This window comes from Genypterus blacodes, unplaced genomic scaffold, assembly GCF_046128005.1.
Source record: "Genypterus blacodes isolate CSIRO-AG114 ecotype Tasmania unplaced genomic scaffold, CSIRO-AGI_Gbla_v1 ptg000112l_1, whole genome shotgun sequence".
In the NCBI taxonomy this organism is placed as follows: Eukaryota; Metazoa; Chordata; class Actinopteri; order Ophidiiformes; family Ophidiidae; genus Genypterus; species Genypterus blacodes.
Window position 1 is genome coordinate 1236350 of NW_027466916.1, and position 27742 is coordinate 1264091.

The window sequence follows — 27742 nt, forward strand, 5'->3', positions numbered from 1 at the left end:
ACTATTCAAATATTGTGTTAAGAGTTAGTGGTGAGTTGTGGTGATACACTAAAGCGTGGTTGGAGATGTGTGCTGAGCCTTAAGGGTAATTTTGTACAATAACGCGTGATTAAAGACAATGAGGTACTTCTCCCCCATCAGCGCATTGGAGGAGGAATTATTTTGAAGCTGTGGAAATGTGGATTGTGAGGAAGTTGATGTGTTTCATCACTTAAAGGTCAGCCAGATGCCTGCAAGCCATTTCTGGTTGCTGAAGAGCCATTCTTGACTACCCGCCAAATTAGAGCAGCGGTAGCGGCGGCAGATTGGGGGTTTTAGTGCCCTGATCGTGGCCCTGCAGAACGAGAGCTCAGGAGGTCACCAGCGAAATGTTCATAATCTACTCAGAGGAGGTGCTAATGGTTCCAACTGGCATCGCACATCAAACAATCGGTCACCTCGCTTTGGACGGAAACTGACACTCACAAACAATTCCATAATGGGGTTGTGATGACCTGAGAGCAGCAGCAGCAGCAGCAGCAGCAGTTCAGACTTCAAAAGCAGGCGTACCTCTGGGGACGAGCAGGGTGTACTGTTGCTTTTCAAACTGATTCCTGGAGCTCAGCAGGTTCAGTTGAGACGCATGTATGAGTCATCACAGTCGTAAAATTGGTCACGTTGAGTACATCAATGAAATCCTTTGTTATGCTGGTGCTAAACTTCCTTCCATAGTCCCGTTCAGGCCTCCTGTGCAGTACGGGTGAGGGCTGCAGGTTGAGCGCTACACCTGGCTTGTTTTGATGGATTCTCTCTATGCTGCAGGGCTACAGCGGAGACAGAGCGCCGTGTAAACCTATTGATCTCAATCGGAGAGCAAACCCGAGCTCTTCCCACTACAGCACACTTCCCATTTCACCCCGCATTGTTGTTTATGAGAGCGGAGAGCTGCCAAACCAGCGGAAAGATGAAAAGGAATGTCTGACAGCGTGCTTGACTTTAAGAAGTGGGAGTTAGGAATAAAACAGTGGGAATATGTGAACGCACTGTGCTCTCATGAGGGTTAGCCTTGGATTTTTCTTTTCGGTGCTCATTCTTTGAAAACTGTGAACTTCGACAAACTCTCAAGTTCAGCTGCAACCATTGAAAGATGGATTTGTTGGGTTGGCAAAACGTTTAATATTAATTGAAAAGATGATGAAAGAGATTTGGGAAATGAAGTGTTTGGATAACAGACTGTGCTACTGATGCACTCAACCACTACAGCACCTGGGCTTGATTGTTTTGGACAAATGTTCAAGGTTTAACAAGTTGTGTATTTGCCAAGAAATTAATAATAAAACGAGAGAGAGATTTCTGCTGTTTTTAATGATTTTATCAGCCGAATTATGCCACCATGTTTGGTTTACAGAATATAAATACAACAACCTCTGCATTCAGTTTTTGCTGAGTTGAATAATTTATGAATAAGGCTTGGAGAAAGTAATTACACAGAAATTTACAGTCCACAAAACCAAAGTGAGATTAGTGCTGCATGACAACAACCAATATGAAGGATTTAACATTCATACTGTTACCTCAAGCAAATTGGTGCCGTTCAAGTGGAAATGGGATTAAACACACAACTCAGGAGAAAGTGTGTTGTTACTGACAACCATCGTAGTCAAAAGAAATTCCAGGGGACCTGAAAAGAGCTTGTGTGTGTTCAAACACCTGAACAGAATCAGGAAACACCACAATAACAATCTTTCTCAAACTCTCATATTTTGGTTGGAACTACAAATGATCGATGTGTGTTTATTTTGATTTTACTTATTATATTTCCTGCTAAGAAACTCTGCCTAAGGGAGGCAGTGGCTCAGTGGGTAGTGCTTCTGCTTGGGAACCGGAGGGTTGCCGGTTCAAGCCCCTGCCGAGGTGCCCCTGAGCAAGGCACCGAACCCTCAATTGCTCCCCCCTCTGCGAAGGGTGGTAATGTAATGTAAGTCGCTTTGGATAAAAGCGTCTGCCAAATGATCGTAATGTAATATAATGTAATGCCTCTTTTTAAGGTGGATCTCAAAATGTGAGATCGTGTAATGCAGATGTTGAAACTTTGGGAAACATGGAGCCATGACATCATTTGTAGCAGTGTTTTCCAACCCTTTTTGAGCCAAGGCACATTTCTTACATTAAAAAAAAACCTGAGTCACACCACCAACCACATCTGTTACAAAATGACACATTTACAGTGACAATTAGTCAATAGTCTCTCAATTTATGTGTACTCACTCAGTGTGAAACCTGGGACTGTTTAGATGAACACAAAGCTGATATCCTGGCAGGAACTGAAGAAAGGAACACACGAATGCCTTCCTCATCAGCTCTCAGTCTCTCTCTGTTTTCAGTTTTTATTGCAGTCATGCTTGAAAAGCTCAGCTCGGTTTGATTTGGCTACGAGTTCAGATCCTAAGTAGCTAACTTTGAGAGCTCTCGCAGACACGTAGTAGTTTTTCCTCATAAAATAATTTTGTCCAGGGCCCAGTTCAGAATCTTTTCAAATATTGATCCATCGCTGTACGTCTTGTCTCCGGCACATCTCACTAATTCTATTGTCTTAAATTAACAAGGTCATTATTGCGCTGCTGCCACCTACTGGGCAGGTCAGGACAGTACATATGGAAGACGATTTAACTATTTCGCCAGTCACTACATTGCAGGCACATTGGTTGAAAATCACTGATTTGTAGAATGCACTCTTAAAGCAGAAATGTTCAATTTAAAATTATATTTTTGTCGTGGAAGAAAATGTGAGGGTGATAAAAGGGTGTAAAAAAGAATAACCTGTGTGATGAAGCTTTATGATCAATAGATTCAAAAACAACAGGTAATACAGCTCAACTCTGCCCCCTAGTGGTAACATTTGGAAGCTACAGGTGCCGTCAGACATCAGCAAAAATGTTCGTGATTTCTTGTGCTGGTTGATCCACCGCGTTCTCCCCGTTAAAATGATCACAATCGTAACATGTGTGATCAAAGTCAAGTTTGATGAAAGGAAACGCAGATGTGTGTGTGTCCTCCATTGCTGCTCAGTGAACTGAACACACACACATACCCACACAGACGCACACACACACACATTGCGCGGGTGTGCGGCTGGAGGGAGAGAAGCGTGGAGACTTCATCAAACCAAGAACACAAGGAGTTTGGGATTTATTTGTGCGATTTCTGTGGTTTGTGTACTTTTAATTTCTCTCTGAAACAGTACAATTTGTTTTTATCAGATAGGGACGAATGTTAAGTTTCTTACGCAACTTTTAAACTGTGTTCGAAACATCTGGCTGTCAAACTTCGTTAACCTCTGGCGTTTAAGTTTGATATCTGATTAATATCTGTGTACTAATCATCAAACAGTGTGACCGGACTAATCAGACTGTGATCTAAGTGTGGTTATCGATCCAAGGGGAGGAACCCGACCTGTCTTATGTCCATGATCTGGACTTCATTGATGGTTCTGGCGCATAATCGTGTTGTTGTGAACACTCGTTTATAAACGTTTTATGAATAAAGTAACGTAACGTAATGTAACGCGTAACGTCGCTGTGTTTTGTCTTATCTTGTTTCAACACTTTGTTTTTCTTCTTCAGCCATTCAAATGCGCTGTGTGTGTGTGTGTGTGTGTGTGTGTGCGCGCGCGCGCGCGCGTGTAAGTGACCGAGTGAGTGATTCCTTCTGCCTGAGAAAAAGTTAAAGTTACAACGAACTTAAAGGGAATCAGTTTGTCCCAATCAATCCAGTGGTGTCAGTCTAACTGGAGCATAGGGCAAGTGTGTAAATCATCCATCATCCCACTAATGCTGCTCTGTGTGTGTGTGTGTGTGTGTGTGTGTGTGTGTGTGTGTGTGTGTGTGAAGGTCACCTCTACATTACTGCTTTGGTCTTGGCTGAGTGAGTGAAAAGGCAACAAGCACCCAAAGGGGCTGCACTGGGGCCCAGACGTGCCTCGCTGCAGTATGGGCAACTTTTCCAGCAAGGACAACCATGGACCCACAGGTAGGTCAACACACACACACACGCACACACACACACACACACACACACACACACACACACACACACACACACACACACACAATGTACACACACAACCATGAGCTTGCAGTTCCTTGCAAATCAATTCCCTCACATCTCTTTTTGGCCATTCTGTGCAGGAGTGTATCTTAAGCACACAAGCACACACACCTTGTCCTCCATGTTTAAGAGTCGACCTCTGTGCGAGCACACAAGAGGGACAGAGAGAGAGAGTGCATGTATGAGGCTGTAAGGAAAGAAAGGTAGAATGAAGGGTAATCAGGAAATTGAAGGCAACAAAAGGAGAAGCGAAAAGAAAGGATTTGTGTGTGTGTGTGTGTGTGTGTGTGTGTGTGTGTGTGTAGCAGCAGGAATCTTGGCAGCCCTCCTGTGTGTCGCTCAGTGAGTCAGTGGTCATTCTCCTCGCGTCCCTCTGTGATGCGTTCTGGCCACGTCGAGCCAGCTGTGATGAATCGGCAGAATTCCCCGGCTCAGCACAAGGGCGGCGGATTAATCATGGGAAGCCTAATGCTATCTGACACACACGCACACACACACACACTCATTCAGCCTGTCTGCCAATCATGCTCATGGCTGGAAGAACCCATTAAGGTCTGGAATGAGGAAATGAAAAGAGGAGGTGGCAAGAGAAAGTTATTAAACAATCCTGCCATTCCTTCCCTGTGAAGGCGCCGTACAGTGGGCGGGGCATAACTGAACAACCACTCTTACATCACATTTATAGAATCTGAAGTGAGGCTATTGTCCAAACTAGGCAAAGTAGGAGAACGTGAAGATTACTTATAGTTGGAATGTTGTGATGGGCAAGCAGCTCTGGAGTCCAGCAGTCACACACACACACACACACACTGTTTTTGTTACTGTGTCAAATCTGGAAATCCGTTTGTGGCGGTCGGCCACAAATTTATGTTTGGGAAAAGTGTGTGTCCGTGTGTTCTGAATTCGGGGAATGAGCCGCAGCAGCGTTCTGGATGACCGGATCAGGAGGAATGTCTGTATTCTGAGGCTGAGCTTGTTGTCTGCGTCACCTCACTGCTCGCTCATTCACAGCCAGCATGCCAATCTAGTGACCACGGCTCTGTATTTCCCGACTTGTCTCATGTAATGATGCTTTTTCTTCCCCCAGTGGCCCATGTGGACAGTTTCCACACTCCTCCTCACTCTCCGGTGAGCGATGGGCCTGGTTTCTCGCCCGGTGGCTCTCCGCTCCTTCACTCCACCTCACCGCAGACCTCTCCTGCTGTGCCGGTGTCGACTCCAACCACAGCCCCGGCGCTCACGCCCGGCGGGAAGAAGTTACACCTCAGCAACACCCCCAAAACTCAGAGCTCCCCTCCCAAATGGAAGGGTCCACCTGTCAGCTCAAACACTCCCATCACTGCCTCTGGAGTCAGCCTGGCAGAGAAGACTGGAGGCTCCGCGGCAGCCAAAGGCCCGGGGACTATGGGACGGAAGGGGGATCCTCCCACCTCGACCCCCAAGTCTCCAGTCTCCCATGGGAATAGCGTGGCCCTGGACCCCATGCCGAGCCCCTCATTGCCGGGTTGTGCGTCACCGTTGGTAACCAGCTGGGGTGAGAGGGACAGCGGCCTCAGTCACTCGCTGCTGCCAGGCAACAAGGCAGCTGACAGTCAGGGAGAGGAGCTGGATAAGCTTCTGGACGAGTGCAGGACAACGCTGGGGATCACAGCCAATCAGGACGCAGCCCTGAGCACAGCAGGCAAGACTGATTTGTCTGTCAATTATAGTCTGCTAATACTCTCTTTAAGTCACTATACATATATAGATATACTCTATAAACGTCTCTGCAATGAGTAACCCCACAGTATATTATTTTCTGAACAATGAACCTGATAACGAACCAGTCGTCTAGGCAACCAGAGTGTTCGCTGCCGTCTCACATAGCCGAGCTACTTTATATCACCATGCCAAGAGTTCCCGGCATTCCTAGCCAGCCAAAAACTAGCAACATCTTCTTGTCGTTGCTCGCCAAGAAGACTTGTTGTGTTTTCAAAACTGAATAGTGTGTGTAACTTCTCTAATTTGGATAATATGTTGTCAGTGGTTCATTCTATAATGTCCCCCTGCTGGCAGTGTGTTATCGTGTATTTAACAGCAATAATATTGGATTTTCCATAATCTATCGGCTGTCCAAAGTACTTATTCCCATTTTGCTGAAGGCCAAACATTTCCATATCCTTGACAAGGGCAAATCCGTTTCCTTGACATTCTTTTTGTATTTGCTATGCATGCCATGTGATTTGACATTTCCGCCTCCTCCTCCTCAGAGATCCTGAAGCATCTGCTGACAGAAGTGAAGAGTTTGAAGAGTACGTTGCAGGTGAGGAAGGAAACTTTTGAACTACGCCAGGTCGTGTTTTAATTGTCTGATTCAACTACAAAAGATTATTTAATTGATGGAGATAAGTGGCCCAGGAAATGGTAGAGTTTGGTAAACATTGTTGTGGGGTACTTGACAGATGTATCGGCAATAACAACAGTATTTCTTGGCAAACCTACTTGGAAGACGAGCGTACAGACATGTGAGCAGGATGTCACACGTTGCCCTTCGTCAGTCCGCTTGGTGACCTCTCATCCCGGGATGTAACTAAATCCCCCCCCCTCTGCTTAGACATGGAAAGGTCTCCGCTGGGCCGCCCGGGCGCCGCGGTGCATCTAATAGAGCTCTTCCTGTCCTCTGGTTTCTCCTGAGAGGCCCGAAAGAGGAAAAATCTCTCAGATCCAGGGTTCCGTCCTCTCTCGCCTCTGTGGAGGAACGAGGCGAGAGAGGCTCTTAAGAGTTATATAAGGAAACTGCTTAACCCAGAAGAGGAAGTGCGATCTGTGAGATTCTTGTTTGCATTCCCGCCGCGCCTCCAACTGTTGTGAAGATCCTCCTGAGGAACCATGCTGCTGTCTCATGTCACCAACAAAGACATCTACAGAGTGGTGTGGGTTAGTTTGTCTGCCTGTTGGTCAGCAGGAATCCTGGAAGAGCTTACAAACCAAAGAATGAATGAAATGGAACTAAAATTTACTTTAACTTTGGGTGAAAAGGTGTTTTTGGTGAAAGGGTAAATCACTTCTCTTGTCTCATCGTCTCTTCCACATTCAGGGTCTAAGCCAATACTGTAAAATCCAAATTCAAAGTACAGATATTCCTCCCTCTGATGAAGATGATGCTGTTCTCTAATTTCTTGCCGGCCGTGCGCTCCAGTTCCACTTCCTGCCCCGCCCTGATCAGGATTGTGGCCCAGAGGCTCTCTGCTTCCTCTCAGATCTCACCTTGAGATTGCAACATCTGGAGTGCGATGATGACCTTCAGTCTGTCTCTCCCTGTCTCTCTTAACACCGTCTGTCCCTTTTCTCCCCTCTGTTCTCGCTCCCCTTGACATTACGTTTGGCTCTCCGGCTCTCGTCTTTCTTCTTCCCCCCCTTGTCTCGCCTCTCTTTCCCCTGGAGATGTTGTCCTCGGGGTAGACAAGCAAGCAAGCCTGGGACTGACTGATGGAGGTTTGGGGGGGGCTCCTGTTTGAAATCGGAGGGGGAGGGGGGCAATCTAAGGCTGTGTTTACACGGGCGACATAAGCCGGCAAAGCTCGACTTTATGAACTCGCTCGGCCTGCTGGGAGCATATCTGCGGAGGAGGGCGAGGGGGGGCCGGGCGGGGGGTTCACATTCGGCTGTTCCGGGAGACAAAAACTTGTTTTGTTTGTCGGTGACTGACTGGGCCCTACGTGTGTGTGTGTGTGTGTGTGTTCTGCACGTGAGACAGATGCATTGAATGTCCCGACTCCGGCCGTCCCCCCTCTCCCTGTGCCTCTCTGCTCTCCTTTCACTCTCTCATTCTTCCTTCGCTGCTCCTCCCTGCGCTTTAGAAACACACTCAAAACAATTACCTCACAACCTTTCTCTGCTACAACACACTCTGCTGTCACCACCACCCCCTCCCCACTCCATCTTGTCCCCACCCTGCATTTGTCTCTCGTCCTCTCCTTCTCCATCCATCTTTTCGTGAGTTCTTTACTCGCCTCTCTTTCTCTCTCTCTGTCTGTCTCTCTTGCTGGACCTCGTACGTCATTGTAATTTAAGGAGGTGTTCATCTTGCCGTTGCCCTCTGTCAGAGTGGCCTCCTCCTCCTCCTCTGCCTCCTCATCCGTCTTCCACACTTTCCCACAAACTCCTGTCTATCTCTCTCTGTGTCTACAGACGCACTTCCGACGTATTTAGATTTAATGCTAAGAGATACAGTGTTACTCGTCTGTCTGGGCTCCTGTCCAGTTACCCACAAAAATGAAAATATTCTGTGTTTGTCCATGGCTGGGTTGTGTGCGTGTGCGTGTGCGTGTGTGTGTGGCTGGTGGGACTCGATCTGGTCGACGCGCCTCCGGATCGGTTCCAGGTGGATGGTGCTGGAGATTTCCCAGACTGGAGAAGCTCCCGTATCTGTAGACCACAGAAGCAGAACGGGTTCACGCACAGTATGAGGATTCGGTGTGTGTGTGTGTGTGTGTTTGTGTGTGTGTGTGTGTGTGTGTGTGTCTGCCAGACTTGCGGTGCAGACTGGGTGCTGTTTCTTCAGCTTTTTCGATTTGCAAGTTGCATCAGGCTTAGGCGGAATTTTCGTATACTGGCAAGGGGGAATTTGGGCCATTTGTGTGTGTGTGTGGGTCTGTAAGAGAGAGAGAGACGCCTCTTAATGGCTGTAAAAGTTTTTGGAACACACACACAGACAGTGGAAAGCAGAGAAGTGGAGAGCAGAGGCTTATGAGAGAGTTTGGGATGTTTCCCTCAGTATGTGTTCGATGGAATGGGTGTGGAGGTGAACTGGGGATAGATGTTTAGAACATGTGGACACACACACACACACACCAGCGCACAGTTGGCTGGCCCCTTTCCACGAATCGTCAGGAAATCAGATGTGTAATGGGAGTATGGACAAGTGAGTCCTCTGTGTGTGTGTGTGGGTTCTAACTTGTGTCCACATGATACCACATCTGGTCTTACAGTGGGGCATTAGGTCAGCTCTTGTGGGATTGTGTGTGTGAGTGTGTGTGAGTGTGTGAGACGGTCAACACCCTTATCTCAGTATGAAGCAAGGAGCGCCCTTCCTGTTTCCTCCAACAGACACGCTCCAGTTGTGTGTGTGTGTCCACTTCCAGATAAGACGTTTTTCTCTGTAAAGACGAGATCCTTCAAGTCCTCAAGTGTGTGTTCAGTGTTGCTTAATATAGAAATGCTTCCAAATAAGGATTACTCATCAAACATGGCCGCTCATGCAGCGCAGGAAAGTGTGTTTAAACTCACGCCGAGTGTGTGTTTGGGAGAGAACTGCACAATGTGGTTTGGTGGTTGAGTAAAAGAAAAGAGGGAGGTGTGTGTGTGTGTGTGTGTGTGTGTGTGTATGTGTGGGAGAAAGAGGGAGAGAATATGATATGTGTCTGCACACTGCACAGAGTGTGTGTGTTGTGTGTGTGCTCATCCAGTGTAATCAGGCCCAGCTGTGGTCTTGAGTCACTGGTCAGATGAGAGACCAACTTGGTTCAGATCTCTTCTCCTCCTCCTCATCCCCTCAATCCATTCTTCACTTAATTACCCTCCTCTCTGACCCCTCCACTCCTCCCTCGCGTCTCCCGTGGATTGCGTCGCACCACACACACAGACGCACCCAACACACACTGTCCACCAGTGTAGGCTCTTTTTTTCTTGCCCTTCCTCCTCCCTCTCCCTTCTTCTCGTTCTTTGCCGATGATGGTCTCCTCACTTGTTCTGAACAGTCTGGTATCGTTTACCTCTTGGCTCTAGCTTGGCTCAGAGCGCCTCTTTTGATGTGATGCGTGTGTGCACCATACCCAGAGGGGCAGAGTTTGTGCGTTTCCGAAACTAGGAATCACAAACTAGAAACATTTCCTGTCTCAGTCTCTCATGCTAGTCGATATGAAGCTTTGTGAGTTTCCCATAGTAAATTGAGGCCGCACGGCTCGTTTCTAATCGGTAACAGAGAGAAAACGGGAGGATATTGAGATGTAGCTTTGCTGTGCCGAGAAGCACTTAGGAGCGCCTCTTCTTCTTCATCTGCTTGTTCAGGCTTGTCTCTTACTTTTGGTGATGATGGATGTTTGATCATTTCCTCTTTAGAGGATGAAGCAATGTTTGTTTTTGACAGCCGCGTCCAATTGCCCTGCACTGTGTGGAGTTTTATTACAGAAAACATTTTCCAATAGGCTAATGTCGTTATACTGCCCCCTAGAGGTCAATGTGCTATGATCCTTAACGTGATGGGGTCTATTATCTCATTATAGAGACTCCTCATTTGCAGCTGCTGGCTGCAAATGAGGAGCCAAGAGACCTTTCAAAGAGCAAAATGACTGCAGAACGTTGAAATGGTACACAGCTCTTTTGAAAATAAACAACATGATACAGAAGACGGCCATATAAGAACTTTCAAACGCTATGAAATGGTAGAAAACATAGAAAACAACTCTTTCTATATCAGAACAGCAGCCATTTAATAAAGTTTCCCTTTCAGATGGAGCGCGGGGAATGGTCGCAGTTCCAGTCTGACCTCCAGGTGGCGGTCGCAGTCGCGGACCGTCTGAGGGCCGAGTCTGAGGAGGAGCTGACAGCACTGCGGGCGGCCCACAAGGACGTGGAGAGGGAGCTGGCCGCCGCCCAGCAGAGACAGAAGGGGGCTGAGGTGCAACTAGTCACCCTGAAGGAGGAGCTGACGGAGAGCAAGCAGAAGCTGACCGCCCTCGCCCAGGCGCAGGACAAGAACGACACCCAGGCTCCAAGTCAGGCCCAAATCAAGAGCCCCGACAGTCAGGAGGGCACCAGGAGGGGCTGGGAGAGGGGCGGGCAGCGGCTGGGGCGAGAGGCCACAGAGAGCGGAGGACAGAGCGAAGGGACAAAGAACATCATCACAGAAGAGGCGAGGACAGAGTGTAAGGGCGTGGCCAAACGCTACCTGAGGAATGTGACCAATGAGGACCGGAGCTGCGAGGAGGCGCGGCCCAGTGAGACACGCAGGACGCTGGCCACAGAGAGGTCGAGGTGAGACGCGTTGAAAGTAACCATCTGAGTTAACATCAGAACATTCAAAACTCAATAGGAAGTTCTCCCGCTTCCCATTTTCAGAAAGGACTTAAGGTTTTTTGTTCCACATGTGGTATTCAGGCAGGTTCTGCCTTCAGACTGACTCAGCTTTGTGTCTCTGCTTAATTGGCTGCACCTGTTGTTTACAAACAATCGGCAGCTTCAAAGATTTCTAGCTCTAGCTGTCAGTCAGACATTTTTCAGGCATTCAGGCTTCCAACTTTAAGGCACTTCTTCAGCATTCGAGAAAACCTTTCGGTATTTGGAGTCACAGTGCATTTTCTTCAGGAAATGCATTTCTAGTTTTGACATTTTGTCTCATTCTTATTGAGAAAACACCCTCAATAATTTTTACATCACAGCTGCTTTGGTCAGTTTCCTCTCCAGCAGGCCTCCACAGATAATCTGAGGCTTCATTCTGGCCGTGTTGGGACATGCACATGTTTCATAACTGCAGATAATAAATCTCTGACCTGTTTTACTCACAGGGCATTTGTGGCAGAGCAGTTTGAAGTAAGATAACGGTCACCGCACACGGTCAGGACTGTGATTGTGGAGTCAGGTTGAGACGAGCACGCCCCTCTCGCTTGAACCGTTGGATTTATGACTGAAGTGGACTGTAAATGTTATCAAAAATAATGTGTGTGTGTGTGTGTGTGTGTGTGTGTGTGCGTTATGATGCCACAGAAGCCTGTCCAGGTTACCGATGCCCTCGGACACCCTCACCCTGCAGAATGGAAACTCCCAGTCCAATACAGCCGTTACATCTGAATCTACAAACAAAGTAACTCATTGACTCAAAATTGACTGAAGGGGAAAAGCAAACCTGTAACCAGCTGATAATTTATTGATTTGTTTAACTGTGAAGATGAACTTTGTTTGTTTTTGAAGAACTGTGGACAAGTGAGAGGACGAAGAGGCCTCGATTGGAATGACAGCAAGTCAAACACTGACACAGGTGTGTGTGTGTGTGTGTGTGTGTGTGTGTGTGAGTGTGTGTGTGTGTGTGTGTGTGAAATGTTACTTTGTTTTAGTTTAGTTTCTATATTTTATTTTGAGATGATTTAAATACTAATATGTTGCAGTTGTTGTTATCATGTCTTGTTGCATGATGCTACATGGTCGCTCATCTTTTTTTAGGAAAACGTGAAGAGACTCTAAACAAGTACAACTCTGCCCTCACTGAACTGCCTCCCACCAAGTGAGTCTACACACACGCACACACACTCAGTGTTCTAGACCTCAGCCTAATTTATCCATCCTGGTTGAATCTAATTACTCCCATTGACCAAAGTATCTCCAACAGCAAAGTGTCCTCCAAGTGTCCCAACTCCAACAGCATTGAGCCAAAACACTCTGTTTTGATTCATTGTATTTATCATTTAAATTGTATTTATCTTTTCGTGAGAAACTTTAACCAAGAGAGAAAAAAGAAAAAAACCCTAAAAAGAGGAAGTGTTTGCTGTGTTCTTCATGCTTTCAGGTCTCCGGATGGTTTCAGCCTGTTGCTGCGTCGCCATGGAGGCTCCAAGAGAAACTCGCTGCTCCGTTGGTGTCAGAGTCGAACTCAAGGCTACAAGGTGACACTGGAGCTCCACATTTATGAAAGAAACTGTTCACAATAACAGCCAAGCCTACTTGAACAGCTCTCACATTACACATGGTCACATATGTTTTTGCTGCATGTCCGAATTCCTGTTTCCTCGTTTCACTTGAATGCACCTTCCCATGACTTCATCCAGGATGTTAAACCCACATTTCCCTCTGTGATTCTCTCCTCCGTGCAGAACATTGACATCACAAACTTCAGCAGCAGCTGGGCCGACGGTCTGGCCTTCTGTGCCGTCTATCACACCTACCTCCCCTCTCACGTCCCATACTGCACCCTGAGCCCAGAGAGCAAAGTGAGTCCTGTGCCCGGCGTCGACCTGGTGCCTGACGCGGAATCTGACCAGGACCTAATGATTTGTGGCTGCTTAACGTATCCACTGTTTCATTTCCTTTACAGAAAGAGAATCTCGGCTTGGCGTTCAAAACGGGAGAGGCTGTCGGCATTGCGCAATCCCTGGTAAGCTTCCGTCCGTGCAAAGTGAATCGATTTCTCTCCCAGTGTGACGAGGTTGATCTCAAAATCGATCAATTTGTTAAACAGACGGTGGAGGAGATGCTGCGAACAGGAGGTCCCGACTGGCAAAGGGTGCTGAGCTACGTGGAGAGCATGTACCGCCACTTTGAGATGTGACCGTGGGAGGAACTGAGGGACAAATCCTGCAATGGATCCTTCAGGACCCATCAAAGAAAACACTATGGAATCCCGATGAGTACCAGCTTCATTTAACTCTCCCCAAGACTGAAGAAGCCAATGTTCTTCTCTAACCAGAAACCTGAGATTCAGTGCTACGGCTTCGACATTGAAACAACAGTTGGACTCATCACTTGGCATCTGTGTGTGTAAACAGAAACCAGGAAATCACTGCAAGGAAAATACCACAGAGCCTTCAACGAACAAAGACGTGGAGAAGACCAGAAAGAAGAGAGACGTGTCAATTACTGAATTATGTTGAATGCAGCATGAGCCTCAATAGTCCTAATAGGAGGAGAAGTCGGTACATTGTATGAAAAACTTTGGTACTTTCCTGTTTGGCTCATTCTCTAATAGGGCATTCTGTGATGAAATTGTATAAATATTTGAATGTTAAAGTCGGTAAAGTTAAAGTTGGTTATCCGTCACATTGTTTGAAAAAGGACAGAGCGTTGAGGGACAGTTGAGCATCAAGATATCTGTCCCTGCTGTCTGCACTCTCAATCCTTCCTCACGCAGTATTAAATGCTGGCTAATAGTGCAGATTCTAATGTTTACATGCGTTCAGTATGTGGTATGAAGAAGTTGGACTCGGCTGTAAAACGATAGCTCAGCAAGTTGAGTAAAATGAGAATCCTGAGACTAGAGGTGAAGAAACGAGATATTAACACACCACCTCTCTCAAGACAGAATGCTGCAGATTGTAGCTTTCAAGTTTAACTGGTAGAATGTCTAGATGTGTTATAATGGCACCTCTTTGTGGAAGGCCTTGTGTGTGTCCACATTGTGATGCTGTAAATGTCACGACACTGGTACTTCCCTGGCCGAAAGTACTTACTTACTAGATCACGTCTAAATTACTAAATCTGGAAACAGGCTTGAACTGTTTGCGGTTTTTATCTGCCAGTCTGCCAATTTGCCTTTTAATCTTGTTTGAGATGCTTTGCAAAGATTCTATGTTTTCTGGTCCTTTTCTTTTAGCACTCTGTAAATATGCACTTTTGTCTGCACTTTGTTTGTGTAGTAAAGTATAGATGTGAAGACTGGCATTGTCTTCTGAGGGGACAGTAAACAGGCCGCCAGCCTATCAGTTGGGCTTTGTAGGTGCTCAAGGGCACAAGGCAAGAATATCTTCAGCCTGGGTGCTTTCTTGTCCGTTTGTAGATCATCTACCTGCACCTGCCTGTGCCTCAGCACCCCACAGCCTCTTCCAGCACTGACAAAGTCATAACTGATTGTTTAACAGGTTCTAAGCTGATTTGTATTCTTTTGCCAAAGTGATCTGTGCTAAATAGTGAATTTACAAAAAGTCTTTTTGTGTAATGTAACCAATGTAAAACATGTTTATATGTTACTAGTGTGAGGACAAAGCAATGCCAAAGAAATAAAGTTTTGATATAAGCAAAGAGTTCAAGTGTGGAAGCTTGGATTTATTCTCAAATTCCAAGGACAATATTTCGACATTTGTTACAAAGACTGAACAGGAAGTGTCCCCATGTTCTGAAGTGCTGGGAAAGCTTTGGTTTTACTACCGCCTGCTGGTGAGAAAGAGTAAATGCAGATGTTATGGCCCAATTGGTCTTGACTGAAAACAGTCATTTAGAGGTTAAAGCAGCTTCTATTCTTAATAGAATGCTGTGTAACCTGTGTCCATTTGCAATTGAACATATCATTGTTTTTGTAGAGCTCTAAAACAGAAATGAAAATAAACACCCTCATATCAGGAGGCAAACATACAAAGATAACATACAAAGATGTGTCGGCTCAAATCAGATGTACAGCAGTACAGGATTGTTTAGTCAAGTCACATTTGGCAAACGTGGGTTTGTATTTTTTTGTGTGTTTTCAGTTCTTTTCAGTCCTCTTCCTTTGAGAGATGAAGAGCAACGGTTCCACTCTGAAACCTCCTTTAATCACATGAGGGTGAGAAGAGGAAGAGCTCCGCCGGCGCCCTGGAGACGAGCTGACAGATTCAGCTACAGCTGCAGCTGCTTCTGTAATCAGTCAATGTGAATGAATGACTGATCAAACAATAACACCTGCAGCAGCTGCTTCAAATTTATCCACAAAGCACTTTTCATACACAGATGCAGCTCACAGTGTTTGCTGTAGTTGACTGACTTCATAGCATCTCGAACAATAAAGGATTAATAATAACAGCAATTTCAACAATGACAATGAATTAAATGATAAGCATTTAAAAGTGATAATACAGTAAGAGCAAACACTTAGGCACTAAGAGTCTTCAAAAGATTACAGAAAAATGTTTAATAATGTATAATTTGCGATGCTCCTCCCGTTCCCTCATAGTGTTACGCAGATGAAACGGGACACTTTTGGATTTGTAGTCCCATGGTGGGACTTATGTAAGTGTCACTATAGTATAGGACATATTCATATTGTCTTTTGGGCCAAGTTGACAGAATTAAAGTCCCCGGTGGTTTCGTGTCACATGTGTGCACAGGAGACGTGTGCGTACACATGTCTCCTTCCTGACATTCAAGACGTGCAAACACTGCAACACCGTCTCACTTTGCTTTGGTGAGGAGTGGGAACTGTCTGACTGAATAGACAGGTGAGACGCCTCCCTCAGGTGTTAAAGAGTGTATACTCCTCTTACTCATTGTGTGTGACAAAGAATGTATGTGTGTGAGTGAGTGAGTGACTGAGTGTGTAACAGTGTGTACAAGCATGTGAGAGCAGCCCCTGGGGGCATTGGTGTGGGACAGTAGGTGGGGTTTTTGCCAGATGCAGGTACAGGGACGGACGAGCGTCTCCATACAGTCGCTGGCAGCTTCTGATCCAGAAGACGCTCCCTGGACGTGGACCGCATGAGCATGAGTGTGTTTTGGGCTCTGGTTGTGTGTGTGGGAGTTGCATGTTCTGTTCGGATTGGTGCAGCTCAGGCTTCATCCGGGTAAGTGTGTATGTGTGTGTGTGTGTGTGTGTGCGTGTGTGTGTGTGTTAAGAAGTTTTTGTCCATCCCAACAATACTGATCGTGCTTATCTCTCTGTTGGTCTGTCCCTTATGCCTCTGTCTCTCTGTCTCTGCTGGTGTTAGGACGCTGTATCTGATCTCACGTCCAGATGTGTTGCATGCTGGGACGCCGACTCCTCTGGCTGTCACCGTCCTCGCTGACTTCCCTGTGAGCGTGACGGCTGAAGTCAGCCAGGACAACAGAGTCGTCTCAACGCAGGCACAGGACATTCAAGGAGGTGACGCTGGATTGATTGAAAACATTTTGGTTGCTTCGTGGGATGATTGGTTTTGTTGTCATGGTAATGCATGTTTTCATAAGGCTTCATAAAGCTTTGTTCTGTTTGTAGGTACAACTGGAGTTCTCACTCTTCCTCCCGTGAGTGTTTTTCCTTCATGTCCACACTTAAAATCATGGCACAGACAAGTGAATGTGATATAGTCAGATGTCTTCTGATGCTCCAGATTCCCAGAGGCTCCATGACCCGGAATTCCCCTGTAACCTTGACGGTGAGCGGCCGCCAAAGGGGCGACCTCATTTTCTCCAACACCACCACCGTCCTCTTCGACCTCAGCCACGTCTCCACCCTCATTCAAACCAACCGATTGCGCTACCAGCCCGAGGACACCATCAGTGTCCGAGTCGTATCCGTCCAGTCAGACAACACGCCATACACAGGCATGGTGGACGTGTCTGTCCTGGTGCGTCTCAGTGTTCTGTTTCAATGGACAAAGACACGGCAGCTGAATAGATTTGTAGTCAATCATTGTGTGGTGGTGGGAAGTCTAAAGTCCCTTTGTCCTTTTCAGGATCCCAGGGGGGCGGTGGTCCACAGGTGGGCCCCCAGAGCCAGCCTGGGAATCGTCTCGACAGAATATGTCTTGCATGAAACATCACCTCTTGGACAGTGGACAGTCAGAGCTGCAGTGGAGGTAGGTTGAACTTAAGTTACTTGTGCTGCATTCAGTGTTGTGCTTTGTATAAAAATCTGCAACAGTTTTGATTTGAGAACATTTTTAAATAAGCACTTTGCCATTTTATCTCCATTTGTCTTTGCTACAGGGAATAACTGATGAGAGAGAAGTCACCGTGGAACAATACGGTAACACAACTGTTAGTTTGTGGGGTTTAGATGTCAAACTTCATCATAACAACTCTACAAACTCGACTGACTGCTGTTTCAGAGCCTCCACCCTTCGATGTGCTGGTCAGGACGGAGCTGCGGGTTCTAGTCGGAGTCGACATCTCAGGATCGTCGAGGGCCCTGTGAGTTAACTCAATAACACCACATTTACACGCAGAATAAGAAGGTTTATCACTTTTGTTTGTGTCTCTAGTTACTGGGATGGACGACCCGTGAAGGGGACGCTCTCCGTCTCCATCTCGCTCTTATTTGCGATGTCCAGTTCTGCTGAGCCATTCATTCTAACTCAAACCAAAGAGGTGAGCTGCGTCCTGTGTCAGTCTGCTCTGAGTGTTTCTCTTAGTATCTAAAAGGTGTCTTTTTCTTCAGATCCACGGGTCCACACGCTTTTTCTTCAGCAAAGGCCAACTTCAGGCCCTAAACGCTCAATCGACCAGAGGCGACAATGTTGCACAAATCACTGCCACGGTTACCGACACCTCCACAGGTTTGCCACATGCCTGACTGAGCTTGATGTGTGTACCATGCATCAGCTTGATGCATGGTACACACACACACACACACACACACATGCATCTTAACCACTTTATTTGATCTCCTCTTGCCCAAGGACTTAAGGTGAACAAAACAGTTGAAGTCCACCTTCTGACGCATCCATTCCAACTGGAGTTGTATGATTTTCCACCTACACTGAAGCCATCTTTACACTTCTCCGCCAAAGTGAGTAAATCTTTATTATTCTGTTTATTTCACGTCAATCCATCATCGCCTCTGATGTGTTACTTCCATGATCTAATGACTCATCTATGGCTTCTGTGTGTGTCTTGCAGCTGAGGATCGCTCGGTACGACGGGCAGCCACTGAGCTCGTCAGATCTAATGTACAACGTTGTGGCCGAAGTCACTCAGAGTGGATCCAAGATGGACGCGGAGCACGCACACACGCAGACGATATCAGTGCCGGAGGACGGGAATGTCCACATAAAGTTTAGATTACAGGATGAAGTCGAGATGCTTTTCATGCAGGTACGTATTTTCTAACTGGAATTTTGTTCCTTGGGGGAAGAAATGACGTTCAAGTAGTTTTGTTGTATGTAGAGAAGAAGTTTCGGTACAGTAGGATTACAGATGAGATGCCTGAACTATGTTTCCTGTTCCAGGCCAGATTTAGATCCAGTGTTGAAACTCTGGAGCTTTACAACAACCACTCCTCTCCCACCAGCTCATACATTCAGATCTCTCCAATCGAGTCTCTCCCTGCACAAGTAACTACAAACATCTAAACTGCTGCATTTGCATGTAATAAAGATCCCCAAAATATCTGTTAAGATGCATTTCGGGTAACATTGTTCATTTCCAGGTGGGATTGCCTCTTTCAATAAACATCGAGAGCACTTTTGAACCAACAAAGCTGCACTATGTGGTACGTGTGGTCATCTGTGTGAAGAGTATGATTTAATTCACCAGTTTGTGTTTATGTTGCATATCTGTTTTCATGCGTTATTGTAACTTCTAGGTGAGTTCGAGAGGTCAAGTAGTGGCTGCTGGATCAAATGCTGCTTCCTCCTTTTCTCTGACCCCAACGCTCTCCTGGTCCCCCGAGGCCTGCGTCACCGTCTACTGCGTCCTCCCTGACGGAGAGGTCACGAGTGACGCCGCGCACGTCCCCATCCACCAACACAACAATGTAATAGGAGTGGAAAATGTTTTTGTCCAAAACTGCGTCAAAAGCCCCCGGAGTCTCCCGTGATGTGTGTGTGTTTTCCCTCCTCAGGTTTCTTTGATCTGGAGCAGTAGCAACGCCCAACCGGGTGAGCAGGTATGGCTCACCGTCACTGTGGTTGAACCCCCGTCCCAGGTGGGCATCCTGGTATTTTGGGCAGACGACGGCGCCCTAGAGGTCCAGCCGGATGTAAAGGGGGAGACGGTATGCCAACATGTTTGATTTCCCAAACTGTACAGCAGCTCTTTAGGAACGCTGTGGTCAAACATTCATGTAACAAAACGTTCGAGAGCACTCGATATCCTGAAGCTACAGCTGAAGCAGATCATTTCCTCTGTAAATTGCAGTATTCTGGAGATATTTAACGTCTCTCAACAGGTCTGTAGGCCTTTGAATGGACCTGGCCATGCCCCAACTTACAAAACAACAATTTCAGTGACCTAGTTCGAACATAAATGATCTGAAAATAGCCCGAGTATCACTTTAGATGAGCACGGCCTATTTATTTTGTGCTGGATCTCTTCATTGTCCAACTCAGTTTCGATACAAAGCATCAGTTATCTTTATTTCCCGTTATAACAGCTTTATACACTCACTCCTTGCAGTCAGATACTGCGTTGGAATTCAAACTGGCTGGACTGGCTGTAATCTATCTCTCTGTTTTGTTATTACAAAATGACTTTGCTGTTAGTCAGTGCCGGTAATTCTAGTGTGCTGAGCACAGGACCTGGGGGTTATTGATGATAAAGATGGAGGAGACAAAGCTGTAGCACATTGAACTGTCAGAGGATGACCTTTCCTCCGTCCCAAAAGCACAGGCGCCTTGTATTGTGTCTTGTAGAATAGATTATTTAGAAAAAGAAATCACCTCGGGGTCTGTTTGCCCCTTACATCACTCACCAGACTGTGACCTATATTTTAGGCTTGGCTCACAGGGCTGATAATAACAAAATAATATTTATTGCCGCTTTTGGCTGTTTTTGCTGTCATTTGCTATTGTTACCTGTTTTGTTTGTACCACAATACAGGAATGTAATATCAGGATGCTGTCCAATGCCAACTTGAAACCGAAAGAGCAGCCTGATGGCTCTAAAAATGGTAAGATAAGATAAACAAGGCAGTGAGTTCATGTTCATTTCATAGGAAACGCCTGTGTGTCTGTAAACAGAAACGTCCAGTTACTATGTGTTTTCCCTCTTGTGGACATTTAAAGTATTGCGTTGGTTCGGCAGTTTCTGCACTATTGAACACAAATAATGTTTGATATTAATACTGTAATGGGATTCATCTGACCTCCTCTTCATGCAGAGGGAGGTGCTCTGGTAGTGGAGAGGTACTGGAGGCACTGGATGGATCAGGACGCCACTGAGTCCTGGATGTGGCTGGACGCTGATGTCAGGTGAGTGCTGACATGTACATATGTTTGAAGCTCACAGCACAGAAAAATGTACTGCATATATGTATATGTAACTGAACGTGCTACATCTATCTATGTTGACTTCCATCAGTAATACAACCATGACAACTGTGAAAGTCCCATTGCCGGACAGGGTCATATCTTGGTGGGCCGTAGCGATGGTGATGTCACAGAACCGGGGTTTGGGCTTCACCCCAGTACCCAAACAGGTTGGCAAACACTAGATATGTGTTGACATGTTGTATATTTTGTTCTTTGATGATCTTTGCTCACACTAAAAGGAAAACACACAGTACGTATAAGAGTGACTTTTCCACTGGCTAGTCCCTTCTTTCCCTTTGTGTATGAGACACCATGAGATCTGTGTCTAATCTCCCAGGATTTTGCTGCAACAAATATTCCTTTGTATCCTAAACGACAACCACAACTTTGAATGTAAAATGCCATTTAAAGGCAAGTTGAGAGTATAAGCATTTGTCTGTGGTTTAATGCATATTTATGTTTGCTTTTATTCTAATAGGATAAATATCTGGTCATTATATGTTAATGTCACATAAAGTTCCTGATTTAATTTGCAATTTGTAACAATGTTTGTCAAAATAGCTAAATTATTTGGTCATGTCCTCTCATTTGCAGCTGATGGTGTCTAAAGACTACTCCTTAACCCTGGATGTCCCATCATTCCTCATCAGAGGAGAGGAGATTGTGTTGGAGGTGAACATCTTCAACCATCTTGAGAAGACTGTCGAGGTATGAACCTTAACACACACTCTGGCTAAAAAAAAAGAAATGTTGAAAATGCCCGATCTGTTTTATGAAGTTTAACCTTTAGATTGGACTAAAAAGACCTCTAATGTCTAATGTGATTCCGGTTTCTTCTCATTCTTCTCCCCAGGTCATAGTCCTGGTCGCACAGAGTGATGCCTATCAGTTTGTTTTGGCAGAACAAAGGGACATGTCTGTGGTGAACGCACAAAAACGCATCTTAGGCAGTCATGAGGTTGCTTCGGTCCTGTTTCCCATAAGACCTTTGATTCTGGGTGAAATGAAAATCTCGGTGGACGGCATGTCTGCGGAGGATTTAGAAACCCTTGTCCGGACCGTGCTTGTTAAGGTATCGCTTGACGACTACATTGGACAGTATCAATTGAAGAGTGTTCAATAGATGTGAAGTACTTTTACTCATCAGGAAAGCAGTGTGATGCAGGATGCTACGTGGCATACAGGTAACCCTATGTTGATCCTGAATTACTTCCATGTTCCCAAAGCCTGAGGGAGTTGAACAGACCTTCTCGAGGACTCTGTTCCTGGACCTGGAACCAGTGAACCACAACAATTCCATCACACCCTCCTTCTCCTTTCCACCAGATGTGGTACCGGGCAGCCAGAGGGCCCATGTGGCAGTGGTTGGTACGCCTACCGTTGTTCTTCCTATTCTGCCAATGGTGGTTCCATTTGAGTGCAGGTTGTGTTTACTTTAAGTCAGTTAGGCATATGTAAGATGTGCACGCATTTTTCTTTGTGTTTATATGATGAGCTTTGGCCGTATGGGCATCAGAGCTCAGAGCAGTGCTGAAAGAACGTTTAGGTACCAAATGTTGAAAATGAAAACAAAGGTCATCCAAAAGGAAGTTTTATGGTGGGGAGATTCCGAACAGCTGTCAAGTTGTTTGGCTTGGCTCCATTCAGGTTGGAGGATGTTGGGCATTTGTCATGGCAGGAGGCAAACTTTTTCTTTTGATTTTTTTGCCTTAGTTGAAGCCATCTGTATGGTTCATGTGCTTGTTGTGATAGTCAAATGTATTAAACAGCAAGCAAATGCAAGTGCAGTTTGATGCAGTTTGAACATTAACAATCCGCACCCTGGTGGGTTGTTAATGTTGCTCTGTGTCTATAGATGTCTTTGCTTCACTTTGGGATATTTCCAAATGCCCAAGGAGTAACAAACAGAGTTACAGAGTATTACAGGAGCCTTTATTCACATGATGTCTTCAGTGATGGACAGTGATAGTAGAGATGGCCCTTAGGAAACATCTCAACATGTTCCGGTTCTACTATCCTCTACTGGATCAGTTTCTCTTCTTTGCTCTGTACAGGGTTGCATGTTATTAGAGTCACAGTGATACATATCAGGTGTGAGGTACTTCCTGTCTGCATTTGGCTGTTGGGTCTGAAGTACCATGTGACCCAGACATTTTACACCGACAGCATTAGTCAGAATGTTGCCCAACCCTTAAATCCTTCGTCCCTTTGTTTTGACAGGTGATATCTGTGCCTTGTCCATCAACAACTTGGATTCACTGGTTCAGATGCCTCTTGGTTGTGGGGAGCAGAACATGATCCTCTTCGCTCCCAGTTTTTATATTTTCCAGTATCTGCTGGAAGATCTTAGGATCTTCCAGGACATTAAGGATATCAAAATTAAGGCTCTGGAGAATATGAAGGAGGGTAAGTAAAAAGAACTTTATTATTATTATGTATTATAAATTGCTGAAACATCCCAGTACATCCCTCATTGATACCACTGGTTTAATATATACCACTGTATATATTCCGTATAGGGGTGTTTTTAGGAATATGGGGGATTTTTTCATTGGGTCTATTTCATTGAATAGTTCATTGTACTTGTCATGCCCAACATGGTTAATTTTTGGTGTATCTGTTGTTTTAAAAGGATATCAAAGGCAACTGTCGTACCAACGAGATGATGGTTCCTTCAGTGCTTTTGGAGCCAGTGACACCTCTGGCAGCATATGGTACGACATCAATGTTCAAACTCAACTGACTGAATAATTTTTGTATTTGTCAGGTGAAAGATTCTGCCCCTACGTCATAGCATTTTGAAACACAGGACAATTAAGCAGATTTTTCTATTACCATTCATGCCCTTTTTCTGATTTTAGGCTGACAGCGTTCGTGCTCAGGTGCTTCCGCCCGGCTCAGCAGTACATAACGATGGACCAGGGTGTTCTGACCCGGGCCATGGGCTGGCTGTTGGGTCACCAGGGCCCTGAGGGAGAGTTTACTGAGGTGGGTCAGCTGATCCACACTGAGATGCAGGGAGGTCTGGATGGTGGTCCAGTGGCGCTCACTGCTTATGTGCTAATAGCGTTGCTGGAGGGCGAGACTCAAACGGTGAGTTATGGGATGTCCATCAGAGAAGTGCATGTGCTTATGGGGTGGATTTAGCTATAATGCTTAAGCACATTGAAACCAATCTTGTCTGGTCTTTGGTTCGTCCTCATGAAGAACATGATCCCAGACGGTGTACCCATGTCCATGGCCCGGCAGTACCTGGAGAACAGTGTGTCCAGGGGGGCGATCAGTAACTACAGCTTGTGTCTGGTGGCTTATGCTTTAGCCTTGGCCCAAAGCCCTGTAGCCGAGACTGCCCTGTTTGAGCTAGAGAGGAGAGCGGAGTACAAAGGTAATGAAGGAGGCCCCAGCTCTACTTTCGCACAAAGGCACCAAAAGTACTGATATGATAATATTTGGAGAAAAGTGACGCAGTTACCACTTCTCAGCTCTAAGTCATTAGATCCCTAGAAACTGTTGACTGTAATTCTTTTGCAGCGCGCTATGTATACGTTTCTGTGTGTGTGTGTGTGTGGCCTGGATTTGTGTAACATTGTCTGTTATTTTTGGATAAGATGGAATGATGATGTGGAGCTCCTCGGCCGGCCTGGACTCAGATAACAGGCAGCCACGCTCTGCACAGATAGAGATGACCTCCTACGTGCTGCTGGCATATAAAAGGGGCAACTGGGTGAAGGGCATTCGACCAATGACGTGGTTAAGCAGGCAGAGGAACCATCTCGGGGGTTTCGGGACCACACAGGTAAAGCTCATACCTGGGCGTTTCAGGGTAAAGTGTCACAGGAAACACTTTCACATGCAACAGTGAACATATTTGTATACAACTAAAATTTTAACTTCATGTAGATTCGTTGTTAGAGGGTTTTCAAAGATGTATTGTGTTCCGTGCGTCCCTTCTAAGGCCTACAGACCTGAAGTGAACAGCTTTACTAACGTTCCACATTCTAAATGGAGCTCAAATACACTTCTTACATAATTGTGTTTGCTGTTTTCCATCTGTGCTGAAATCACAGTTTTGCTTGCTTTGGGGTATCTGTGAGATTGGACCGGGCAATGGAATGGCGACTGATCATAAGCAGACCTGCTGTAGTTTGGCCTTAATGGACTTTGAGTTGTCAGAGGTTTTCTTTGTCTAACTCGTCGGGTTTTCCAGTTTTTCTCCTGCCTTTAACCTGGCAGTCTATGTGGATGGCACTAGCTCTTATTTTAGACAAATAAAAGGTTGTTGGCTCAAGCACACCAGGTCGCAAACTTACGCTGATGTAAAGTAATATTAGCCATTGTACTTTTGTGCAAGAATAATTGGAGGTTTAACCAACTATGTTACACAAAACAATTACGTCCCTCATCATATGTCTTTATGTTTCATATAACTTTATGTTTCTCCTCTGACACACGATAAAGCTCCTGGAATCTTTGGTCTTGAACCTGGCCGTGAGGTGTAATGAAAATGATCTAACCCAGGTTTCTCCCTCAGGACACCATCGTGGCCCTGCAGGCTCTGGCCGCCTATGCCGCGTTCAGCGGAGCCAGCTCCATTAACGTCAAAGTCATACTGTCTGTCCCAGCTGCTTCATCCAAGTCGTACCTCAGCATCAACTCAAGCAACTTCCTGACGTATCAGAGTGAGGAGGTAACAACAAATCTGTGTAGCATTCCATGTTTGTTACATTGTGTGCAGTGTGTGTTTTATGACGCTTCATTCTCATTCTCAGGTTCCTGCTGATGAAGATGTACTCATAAATCTATTCGCGGAGGGAAGAGGATTTTTCCTATTCCAGGTAGTTGCACAACTAAACTAAACTTTAATAGTTTTCTATAGGCATCCACGGGACTACGACAGGTGACACCAGAACTCTGCACTCTACTCTCCATAGCACAGGGATGTTTCCATACATGCAGCACGCCCGACCGCAACATAAAGCCTGACCGCCAGAGCATGACCAGAATAAATTCAACTTGGCAGCTGTGCCCGATAGCTTCACTTAGCACAATGTGGCGCATTGTCGAGGCTAAAGCAAAACAGCAAAATGCAAATACAGGATGATAATGGAGTCAGCTCGCTCGGCAATAAACATCTGGAAAACATAAAGCCGCGCGTTCTGTCTGTGTTCAGCGTGCACAGATCATATCACAAAGACGACAGTGTTGATAGGTTAATCTGTTCACTGTGTTGTCTTTAGAATCTGTTGTCTTCTGTTGTGATTCAGCACAGTTATGTTAGAATGACTTGAACAAATTCAGAGATTTGATTTGTGTCTCTTTTTCCCCTTTTTTCTGAAACAACACTACAATGAATCGACCGATGGGCTCGTATTCTCTCCGGCTGCGCTATCCGGCAGAGTGTGGACTCAATACTAAATCTCAGTTGTTAAGTTCTCATAACCTCCCCTATCAATCCATTTTAGATGAATGTCTTTTACAACCTGGAGAGCAGAGCGCTTTCCCAGACGCTCACACACCCCCAGGCCTTCTCCTTGGATGTGGACGTTGATGTGGACGACCACGATCACATCTTGTTGTCGATATGCACAAGGTAACTATGGATCAAGATACCGTCATCATGTATCTAAACTATTGGATGATTCGGGTACCCTGACCTTCTTTAATCTCTGGTGCAGATTGCAGGAGGATCAGGCGATACCTCACACAGGCATGGTGATGCTGGAGGTGGGCCTGCTCAGTGGATTCATTCTGGCCCCAGGAGCCGCAAACCCGACAGGTCTGATTAAAAAGGTGGAGAAGACAGACGGGAGAGTCCACCTGTACCTCGACTCGGTACGTGTCATTTCACACACACACACACACACACACACACACACACACACACACACACACACACACACACACACACACACACACACGCAGTTAAAGCTTTTTGGAAGTCACCCCCCAGGAGAAGCTGCAACGCTTTTGTTGTCACAGTAATAAAACATATACAGTACTTGTTAGTACTTGAACATGCCGCGTACAGTTATGAACGTACGTCCATAAAAGTAGCTGACTTTTTCTCCAGTCATGCTTGTTCTTGTTGTGGAAAGTAATGCCAAACACACGTGACAGATGTTTCCAAGCCCAAACTGGCTTCCAGGCACCAATATTAAGTTCTGTGTTGTGTATCGAGTGTTTCATTCACTCTCTTCTCCTGTTTGCAGCTCACAAAGTCTGAGGTTTGCATCCGACTCCCGCTGATCCGCCAATACAAAGTGGCCCATGTGATGGATGCACTCGTCTTTGTTTACGACTACTATGAGCCCAGTAAGTATTCAGCCACTGCAGTCATCTCATGCTTCACTGAAATAATCCCACACTTGTTGATTGTAACGTCCCTATTATCTCACTATCTCTGCACAGCGAGAAACGCGAAGGTGGTGTACAACGCGGACATCCTGCACAACTTGGACTCCTGCTCGTTCTGCAGCACAGACTGTCGTCTCTGTAGGGCGGGGGTCTCTCTCGCCACAGTCTCAGCCTCCCCTCACTCGCTGAGCATCACCACCTACGGCTTAAAATGCCTCCTCACTGTGGTCACCGCTTTGCTTATTGTAGCCTAATTAGAGGCAAAGGTTGTCATGGTAATGTGAATAAGCTCCTCATGGATTTAATTTAATGTATCTGTTGCATTTCTTGAATGTGCTTTGCACTTTTTTTTTTACAAATCAGTTCAAATCACTTGTTCTTTGAATCATTAGGATCTTTTGCACAGCTGGCAGTGGAACAAATAATTCAGACTGAACTCCTGACATGTTACGCCGCCTGATGCAATAAGGCTTTTGGGTTCAGTGTGTTTTTGCACTTGTTGATGTGCAAAACTCCGTGAAGCATCTGGTACACCGAGCAGGAATACGGCCCCATAAAATAGTTTAAGTGGGATTAAAACCGTACCGTTCTGCTGTGCCACATCATGTGATTCAGAGCCAAAAGAACGCAGACTGACCCTC

The 27742-nt window shown here is 45.9% G+C and overlaps 2 protein-coding genes across 3 annotated transcripts; both read left to right on the forward strand.

Annotated features, from left to right (window-relative positions):
- Positions 1 to 2973: 2973 nt before the first annotated feature.
- Positions 2974 to 14381, forward strand: LOC143009557 (uncharacterized). 2 transcript variants are annotated; one of them, XM_076161576.1, is made up of 12 exons: positions 2974 to 3188; positions 3870 to 4008; positions 5174 to 5767; positions 6336 to 6388; positions 10577 to 11100; positions 11833 to 11926; positions 12034 to 12100; positions 12283 to 12343; positions 12626 to 12722; positions 12930 to 13046; positions 13151 to 13210; positions 13295 to 14381. In XM_076161576.1, exons 2-12 carry the CDS (start codon positions 3969 to 3971, stop codon positions 13382 to 13384), a joined length of 1797 nt encoding a protein of 598 aa, XP_076017691.1. In that variant the 5' UTR covers positions 2974 to 3188; positions 3870 to 3968; the 3' UTR covers positions 13385 to 14381. The 2 variants fall into 2 exon arrangements, with proteins under 2 accessions (XP_076017691.1, XP_076017690.1); XM_076161575.1 differs by having other exon boundaries at positions 2977 to 3188; positions 11830 to 11926.
- Positions 14382 to 16281: 1900 nt separating this feature from the next.
- LOC143009523 (CD109 antigen-like) lies at positions 16282 to 27355 on the forward strand. Its single transcript, XM_076161526.1, has 32 exons — positions 16282 to 16361; positions 16506 to 16660; positions 16772 to 16800; positions 16887 to 17123; positions 17232 to 17354; positions 17485 to 17524; positions 17607 to 17688; positions 17760 to 17865; positions 17936 to 18053; positions 18177 to 18286; positions 18397 to 18591; positions 18726 to 18830; positions 18926 to 18988; positions 19082 to 19252; positions 19340 to 19492; positions 20317 to 20386; positions 20597 to 20687; positions 20797 to 20914; positions 21342 to 21455; positions 21601 to 21819; positions 21974 to 22115; positions 22968 to 23153; positions 23380 to 23461; positions 23609 to 23840; positions 23955 to 24132; positions 24356 to 24543; positions 25279 to 25434; positions 25517 to 25582; positions 26210 to 26337; positions 26423 to 26579; positions 26957 to 27059; positions 27156 to 27355. The coding sequence occupies exons 1-32, from the start codon at positions 16282 to 16284 to the stop codon at positions 27353 to 27355; spliced, it is 4197 nt and encodes a 1398-aa protein (XP_076017641.1).
- The last annotated feature ends 387 nt before the right edge of the window (positions 27356 to 27742 follow it).

What these genes read in the sequence shown, in the direction of transcription:
- LOC143009557 (XM_076161575.1), top strand. Translation starts at nt 3,969, where the DNA reads ATGGGCAACTTTTCCAGCAAGGACAACCATGGACCCACAG. An exon ending in CTGGCCACAGAGAGGTCGAG is followed by an intron (nt 11,101 to 11,829) that starts GTGAGACGCGTT and finishes ATGATGCCACAG; the next exon opens with AAGCCTGTCCAGGTTACCGA. An exon ending in ACTGAACTGCCTCCCACCAA is followed by an intron (nt 12,344 to 12,625) that starts GTGAGTCTACAC and finishes TCATGCTTTCAG; the next exon opens with GTCTCCGGATGGTTTCAGCC.
- LOC143009523 (XM_076161526.1), top strand. Translation starts at nt 16,282, where the DNA reads ATGAGTGTGTTTTGGGCTCTGGTTGTGTGTGTGGGAGTTGCATGTTCT. An exon ending in CAGTCAGAGCTGCAGTGGAG is followed by an intron (nt 17,355 to 17,484) that starts GTAGGTTGAACT and finishes TCTTTGCTACAG; the next exon opens with GGAATAACTGATGAGAGAGA. An exon ending in GACACCTCTGGCAGCATATG is followed by an intron (nt 23,462 to 23,608) that starts GTACGACATCAA and finishes TTCTGATTTTAG; the next exon opens with GCTGACAGCGTTCGTGCTCA.